We start from the raw sequence: 8,511 nt of genomic DNA, 5'->3' as shown, positions 1-8,511 counted from the left end.
ATTGAAAAACTTCAGAACCTGCCCTATTCCTCAGTAGGCTAATAGTGTTCTTTCCTTAACGCAGTTGCTCTTTTTGATCGATTATACCAGCTACATCGCGCATACATTAAAGCCCGGCGGCGCAGAATTGCGCAGTTGGCAGACGCTCACGATCGGTCACCCAGTTGCCGTCCCGTTACAGTTGTTGTCGCCAAATATGCGTTTGGAATGAGCGCGCCATAAAGGAGGACACTTCCGGCACGCTTATTTTGATACAACCCACGCCGCCGGCGCGGCGTCAACTTCACAGCACCTGCGAGGCGCTATCGCGTACGTCCGACCGATAACGCGAAAGGACCGTGTTTACAGCGACGCCGACTGTCCTGTACGGCATCAGTAGTCGCCGAGAGATCGAAGCGGTGAGTTCGGCGCATTCGTTGGAGACACGGACGCCCTTCTTTTCTGCCCCCGAGTCATGGTCCCTAAGCCAGAGAACAAGCTGACCGCGTGGTACGTCAACGAACCTGAAAAGGTGCTGGACGCCCAAAGGATCAAGCAGATAATGGGGGATGGTGCAGAGATTTACGAGGTATGCTGTAACACCTCTGTATATACTACTATGATACTATAATTGTTGGTCTTTCAGATCCAAAGACTAGTGTATGATTGGGATGGACGTAGCGATATAGTGGAGTGATCCAGAAATTTTTAACGTTCGCCTAAATCTAAGTAACCTGGGGGCTTGCGAAGAGGGCACAGCTTAAATTGAGGACGACTCTTTGAGCAATGGAGAGATAGGTGTAACCTTGACTACAGGAAGAGAGCAGAGTGGGTCAGGGAACAAACGGGGGTCTAGGATATAATACTTAATATCAAGATGAAGAAATGTACACTGGCTGGGCATTGTAGCGCGTAAGCAGAATAACCGCCGGTCATTACGGGTAACTGACTGCATTCTAAGAGAAGGCAAATGCGTGAGGGGGGAGACAGCAAACCAGGTGAGCAGACGAGATTAAGAAGCTTGCAGGTAGTTGAGTGGCTGCAAAAAGCACAGGACCGAGTTGATTGGCGGCCGGAACATGGGAGAGGTCTTTGCCCTGCAGTGGGCGTAGTGAGGCTATCACAGGCGGCGCAAGCGGGCAGTATGAGAAACCTTAATCAACCCCCGCCCCCAACTCCGGAATTCTCGCTTATCCTCCTATGCTCAAGAGCAAAAATAGTAAAATAATACGCAAGTTACCCGCCTTCCTGCCCCCCTCCCCCCCTGGACATACGAACTCCTCCTCGTGGATACCCCCGCCCCCTAGTAAAGAAATCCTGGCACCGCCCCTGCAGGCTGCTGATGATCATGATGATCATGATGATCATGAAGTAGACGGCCCACTGGCCGGTGAGCGCAAGAGCGCGATCATTATGAAGCTGGCTGGAAAGGTGCATCGAAACCACATATTCTTACGTATGCGCACAAATGATGCAGACTTCGTCGTACGAAGACGCCATCGTCACGCTGGAGTGCATCAGGCAGAGGAAGAAAATTCGCTACGAGGACCGCCTCCATCTTTCGCCGAACAAGGAAGACTACGTGAGCATGGTAAGAATATAATACGAAGCAGATCTATATAGTTGTGGGCAAGAAGGGTAAAGTTGAGGGCTCGTTTTTTTTTGTTAGACAAAATATTGATGAGAATTGACTGACAGACAAATATGAACTTACTAACTGAAATAGTTAGTATATGCAAGATTTTGCACCGGTATGCATGTGCGCTACATATCGCGGACTCTAACGAATCACGATACAGGAATTTAAGACGCATATATTACACTATCCCACAAAAATTAAAGAGACACGAAAGTGAAAAAACACACTGTAAGCTTTATATATATATATATATATATATATATATATATATATATATATATATATATATATATATATATATATATATATATATATATATATATATATATATAGAAGCAGGTCCCAAAACACAAGGTTGAAAAGACCTCATCAGTGTCGTTTTTACACTGATACTTTATAGTTTTCACTGATAAAATATACTCTGAAAACTAGTGTCCTTAATTTCACCATCATACGTTTAATAGATGAGAAAATGAATATCGGGAGCTTAGAGGGGCACTGAAGTCAAATACTAAGTCAACGTTCATCGTTGAAACAGCTGTCCAGAAATCTTATAGTGCAACTCTTATGCCAAGGAAGTGCTTATTTTGAGATGAAATCATGTTTTAATGGTCCACATCGCGTTGTCGCACTTCAAATTCCCCGCCTGAAAGCGGAATGTTGGACGTCACTGTTACCATGCTCAACGTTGCCCGCCTTTACTACGCGGCCGCCGACACCAGTAACAGCAGAGCGAAAGTAGAGTGTACCAGAAGTGTACATTGTAGCGAAAGTAGCGGGAACCACAGTAGCAACAACGGCAATTGAACGATTTTTGCCATCTCGGAGGTTATAGTTCTGCTTGCTTGGTTCAGCTAAGCTCCGCTAGATGACGCTACTTATTGAACCAAAAACAATTTTTGAATTATTTGCGCTATAGTAACGCCAGACAGTCGTTTTTTAATTTAAATATAAATCCATCAGAAACACGTACAAGCAGCATTTTATTACGTCTCTTGATGCACAGAAAGTTATTTTGTTATTGCAGCTAGTTTGATTACTAGTGATGAATAGGTGAGCGCTAAAATGGGAAATCGCAGGAAACTGTGGGATACACGGAGGAAGGACTTTCGGTTCGACGCACCTCGCGGGTCAGCAACGGCACACGCGCATTTCTGCACTGCTCCGTTGAAAAAAAAAAAAAAGCACCTGGCCGTGCAATGTCAAAGCTTTAGAAATGTTTTTTTTTTTTTTTTGCCAACCGTGACTGTAACGATGTCAAGCTACGAAAGCCATGAACAGTCCGGAAACTTTTTTGTCGCACTAAAATGATCTGCAATACTTTTATGCTGCTCGGGGGTGCTGTATTGTGTAGTGTACTATAGCATGGGTTGAGAAAGGGAAGTGATGGCGAAGAAGGGGTGTGGGAAAGGAGGGCAGAGAGTGTAGATTTGAGTGGGACGGGGTTGAGTGTGAGAAAGGAAAAGAGTAGGATACTTCTTGTATAGCATAGTACGACAATGGGCGAGGAGGAGGGAATTGATTGATATGTGGGGTTTAACGTCCCAAAACCACTATATGATTATGAGAGACGCCGTAGTGGAGGGCTCCGGAAATTTAGACCACCTGGGGTTCTTTAACGTGCACCCAAATCTGAGCACACGGGCCTACAACATTTCCGCCTCCATCAGAAATGCAGCCGCCGCAGCCGGGATTCGAACCCGCGCCCTGCGGGTCGAGGAGGAGGGAAAGAGTAAGACATAAAATAGTCTTGTGTAGTATAGTATTGCAAGGGGTGAAAAAATTACGCTCACTCTCCCCTCTCACTCCCTGCGTCGGCGAGGCGAGAGGGGGTAGCATGGGAGAGGAAAGTTGCGCATGCGTAGTACGAGTGCGGACGCCGACAATGTGGGGCATAGGCCTGAGCAAATGATGCTTTGCATGTAAAAAGGAATTGAGGGTGACGTGGAAGAAAAGGAGGACGAGAAGAGCACTAGCACCGCCGTTTCCTCAGCCTCCACATTACTGTGCATAGCTGCACTATTTTTCTTTTTTTTTTTTTCTGTTGAGGAAGGGGATCCGGGCGGTAACACCACATCAAAAGTCTATACTGGTGATTAGAGCAAAAACCGAGTCTGCCATACTATCTGCTGTCTCTCATCAGCTATGACGTAAACGATGCCATGGCTGCTTGCAGATCGACATGTTCCGGCGCGAGCACAAACATCCCGACGAGGAAGTGCGCTACTTTGAGCGTGGCACGGGCTTCCTGGACGTACGCGACAAGTCAGACCGCTGGCTGCGGGTGCAGGTCAGGGCGGGCCACCTGCTCGTTCTGCCACCGCAGATATACCACCGCTTCTCACCAGCAACGCAACAGGTTTGTATGCTTTTGTACACCAACATCTGCATGAGATTTTAATGCAATAGCGTTACAGAGCTTGTTTCGCATAAATTTTGGTGTCAGTGTCTTTGGTTGTGAGCCAAAATGAAATGCTGTTCGTGACCAAAAAATCAAGAGAGATGCAAATAAAATGATTGCAATCTCGGGCTTGAGTGAGAATTGAGCCCAGGCCATCTGCACGGCAAGCACGTGTTCTACCACAGAGCCACACCATTGCTTTGAACTTCTTCAAAAAATAAATAAATACATAGGCAATAAAACATATTAATTGTGCAACAAGTGGGTGTACTAAAGGCTCACCTACTACTAAGAGCTTAAGGCATTTATCATTATAAGCAGCAAAAGCATCAACACAGCAAGCAGCTGTGTAGGTTTACTTGTTACTGTACGAATACAGTTCCAGCACACTTTAGTATGGATGCATAGTGGGCCCTTTGCCGATTTCAAAAAGGAAGGATTATGGCATAGTGAGCACTGCATAAATGCACTTGAAGCAGGAATTCTAGGATAGTTTGCAACGGCCTAGGTAATTGCACAGATGTGTAACTTGAAACTAACAATGGAGAAGACGATGTGAACGTGGACTGCTTACGCTATCGTGCTCTACTCATGAAGGTGAACTCAAGCATTCTTTAAGCTTTAATCTATCAATGCCAACAACAAGGCTAGGAATGTTGCCATATCGATCCCATCATCTGACATGGTGACTGCAGCACAGCGCAAACATTCCACACCGTGATCTGCACCGATCTGGTGGTACCACCTCCTATGTGGAATAGTAGGTTGGTTAGTGTAAAGTGGTAGTAAAGCTTGTATTAGTGCATTTCCCTTTTGTGATGTCATATACACCATACTGGCTATGAGAACATGTGCAAGAGGAAAGAAAATTTCGATGGTAATGCCACCTTTAAGTTCCTGCACCAGTCTCCAAGACATCAAACACTTGGCGGCTTTCACTAAAGCCTGGGTAGTTATTAATCGGTAAAATTGAAGTACATTGTTATCTGACAGGCCTGGAGACTTAATATACCAAGTTTCAGAAATTTTCACGGAGCCACTGAGGCCAAAGTACGAAAGAAACATCTCGAAATTCGTGACGTCACCGCTGGAAATTTCAGCAAGAAATTGAAAAGTGATATACCTGACATTGATTTTCTCATCTATTAACTTACAGAGGTAAAATTACTGTTGCTACAATTCTCGAAGTCTAATTTATTAATATAAACTAATTTGTTATACCGTAATATAGTTTCCTTGTCTTTTTAACATACCACAGCAACCGAGGCTAATAGAGAAGCCATTATGGAGGGCTCTGCTTAATTTAGACTACCTGTGTTTCTTTCATGTGTGCTGACATCAAACAGTACAAGGGCCTCTAGCATTCAGACTTCATCGAAATGTTACTGCCACAGCTAAATGTGAACCCACAAATTTCAGGCTAGTAGCCAAGCACTGTGACCACCACAATATCATGGTTACCCTAAATAATACCCGGCTGCGGCTTTGAAAGATTGGCTGACGCTGTACTCATCATATGGAGGAAAAAATATAGTCAGAGTACATTTAAGTAATAAATATACAGCTGCTAAAATAATCAATGCAGCTTGCACAGAGTGTATAGCTATTGCACGCTCAGTTGCGATTGCACATTAGGTCTCGTAGCTTTCCGTACAGCAGACGACGGAATGTGTTAAGAAATGCCCGTTAGTTGTCAGACAATAGTCTTGTGTGTGCCCTGAAAGTTGTATATAGTATGACCACTGTACATGCACACTGCACACGCTGAAAGTTTTCATAAGCGTCGCTACGAATTCGAGACTTGGAATTGTATTGACACATCAGACTGCCAATCCACCACTACGACAAAGCTGCACCATGCTTGGGTTGTTTTCCGTAACACCCCCCTACAAAGTCTAATAGCTCCCAAAATATTCAAGAGACTAGTCGCAAAGATGAGGTGAATTCCTCTTGTTACTTGCAATGCACTACAAGTTTTCATGTCCACCCAATAAAATTCACAACAATCACTTCCCACGTGATCTTGCTCATGTGCAGGAGGAATTAGTGATTCACCGCCTCTTTGAGGATGTGGACACCTGGACAGCAGACTTCAGGGATGAAGAAAGCGACCAGTGACTCGTCCAATTGATCTCCACACTTAGCTTTGTTGTACGCGTCTGCTTGGCGCGTGCTCTACTTTGTATGTGTGGAACACTTGTACATTTCACAAGAGTTGTATTGTGCTTTTCCCTTTGCTTCGAACTTTCTTCAATACACAGCAGGTAAAAGTCACTAACACCTTGCAGCTTCGCTCAGCACCACAACAAGGCAAACAACAACCTCCTCAGACAACCTGCCAAATTTAAATTTAGAACAGAAACAGGTAGCCACTTCAGATCTAGTTACCTCGTTCAAATATATTTCTTTGGGTACTTTCTACAAAAGTACCCAAAAGGACAAAAGTAACCCTGGATGCACTAATTTCGTGCATCCAGGGTTCATGCTCATTTACATGACAGCAATTCAAAGGTTTTCAAGGACTTTCAAGGCTACATGTGTGAATTTTCAGGGACCATTGTCCGTTAGAAACCCAATTTATGCATTTTCAAGGGAGGATGGCAGCTTTAAATAATTAGAATTCAACAAAAAAAAGTAACATCGCTGGAGCAAACATTAGAAACATGGCTCTGATAACATTTACTTTCCAGAGAACTCTCAATCATAGTTTCTTAGAGGTTGATAGATAATCGCTTTCAGTATGACACAAGATACAATGGTGTATTCTGATAGGCAAAGCTAAGAAACAGTTATTATGCTACTCCCATTTCAATGCTCTCATATCAATGTCCACTACTATCTCCTTGTGCTTGGTGTTGGCAGTCCACATTAGGCTGTTTGACTTGATAATGCATGTCTCGTCACTAGTTGCCTCTGCCTTTCCTGCTTATGAGTCTGCTGTAGCTGCTAGTTCCGCTACAGCGACTTCTAACATCTTTTTTTTGTTTTTGTAAGCATTTTGTCCTCCTCCTCAATGCAACATTTTTTTCTAATCCTCCTGCTACTTCCTCTTGCGAGTTTTCAAAAATGCACAGTGTTGTCTTCCACAGTGGGGCAGTCGTTATGGTGCTTGACTGCAGATTCGATGGTCATGGGTACGACCCGGACCACAGCAGTTGCATTTCAATGAAGGCAAAACAGTTAATGCCTGTGTAGTGTGCAATACATATCAGTGCATGTTAAAGAGCGCCAGATGATCAAAATTTCCGGAGCCTTCCAATACGATGTCTCTCATAATGATTTCCTTGTTTTGGGACGTAAAGGCCCAGATATTATCATTATTAAAAATGCATGGTGTTGGTTCCTCTCAGAAGATACTGCTGTTCTCAAATCTTTTAAGATAGGCACATTACGTGTTCCACATGCTACATTTACGGCATCCCAAATAATGGTCTGTGAAATGTGCAAGAACGTTAATGAAAAATAAAAGGAAATTCAAGGATTTTCAAGGACATCCAAAATTCCAGCACATTTAAGGCCTTGAAAACAAACCTCAAATTCAAGGGTTTGCAACATTTTCAAGGACCCGCAAGAACGCTGTGCATCATAATGCTAGAAAGGGGCTAAAAACACTTTTACACGAGAAGGCATATGTTGGTGCTCCCCAAGACTTTTGAACATTCTACCAGCATGGACTAGCACTAGCTTAATGCTGGCTAATCGTTTGTGTAAATGAAACACAGCCTTCATTCAATCTGAATTCAATGACCAAGTTGCCCAAGAATCTTGCATAGTTGCAATCTTCCACATATATCTCATACAGTACTTCAGCATTTCTTGCCATAATGACAGTGGGGAATGACATGCCCACTGAAAAGCTATCAAGAGCAAAACTGTGTGCACGTAATATGTCTGCGAGCATACGCTCCCATATGATCACATGCATGCAAAAAACTTAAATGTCATACTAGCATTTATGTTGAGGCAATGCAGTCGCAGCACTTGCATATAACACTATGAACACATCTCGTGTGTGATAGCAAGCAATGCACAAGTAATATCTTAACTAAACGTTTTATTCAGAGTGAGACATTACTTGCAAAGAGGATTCCCAATACTGTTTAAACTTACTAATATTTACATTCATATGCAAGAAAGTTGTTGCTGTTTTTGGGTGAATAAACATTGTATTCAAGTGCAAAGCCAAAAACGCCTCAACTAATTTTCCATTACAACCACCTACACGGTCTGACAGCTTGCACGAACATTTCCAACCAGAGCATGTATTGCTTTAGTATCAAACCTATGGCTTGGCCTTTAGATCAAATGCCATTTAGATTAAAAGTATTGCATACAGTATATTTTCTCATTGAGTGGGAAATTATATTACTTTAGTATAACAAAAAAAACATATTGCTTTGTCCCTGTACTTGAAGCTAAAATAAACTAGTGGTTTCAACAGCCTAAGGAGTGTCGTGTTTCCAAGATACTAAAAATCAGCCTCCATTCGTCA

At 43.3% G+C, this 8,511-nt stretch overlaps 1 protein-coding gene across 1 annotated transcript; it reads left to right on the top strand.

Annotated features, from left to right (window-relative positions):
- Positions 1-358: 358 nt before the first annotated feature.
- Positions 359-6,250, top strand: LOC119187533 (acireductone dioxygenase). The gene is made up of 4 exons (XM_037435675.2): positions 359-568; positions 1,457-1,570; positions 3,795-3,977; positions 6,057-6,250. Exons 1-4 carry the CDS (start codon positions 455-457, stop codon positions 6,135-6,137), a joined length of 492 nt encoding a protein of 163 aa, XP_037291572.2. The 5' UTR covers positions 359-454; the 3' UTR covers positions 6,138-6,250.
- The last annotated feature ends 2,261 nt before the right edge of the window (positions 6,251-8,511 follow it).

This window comes from Rhipicephalus microplus, chromosome 1, assembly GCF_043290135.1.
Source record: "Rhipicephalus microplus isolate Deutch F79 chromosome 1, USDA_Rmic, whole genome shotgun sequence".
Classification (NCBI taxonomy): domain Eukaryota; kingdom Metazoa; phylum Arthropoda; class Arachnida; order Ixodida; family Ixodidae; genus Rhipicephalus; species Rhipicephalus microplus.
Note: the sequence above shows the minus strand (reverse complement) of the source record. Positions and strands in the feature narration are given on the sequence as shown.

What these genes read in the sequence shown, in the direction of transcription:
- LOC119187533 (XM_037435675.2), top strand. Translation starts at nt 455, where the DNA reads ATGGTCCCTAAGCCAGAGAACAAGCTGACCGCGTGGTACGTCAACGAA. An exon ending in AGGAAGACTACGTGAGCATG is followed by an intron (nt 1,571 to 3,794) that starts GTAAGAATATAA and finishes GGCTGCTTGCAG; the next exon opens with ATCGACATGTTCCGGCGCGA. An exon ending in TCTCACCAGCAACGCAACAG is followed by an intron (nt 3,978 to 6,056) that starts GTTTGTATGCTT and finishes GCTCATGTGCAG; the next exon opens with GAGGAATTAGTGATTCACCG.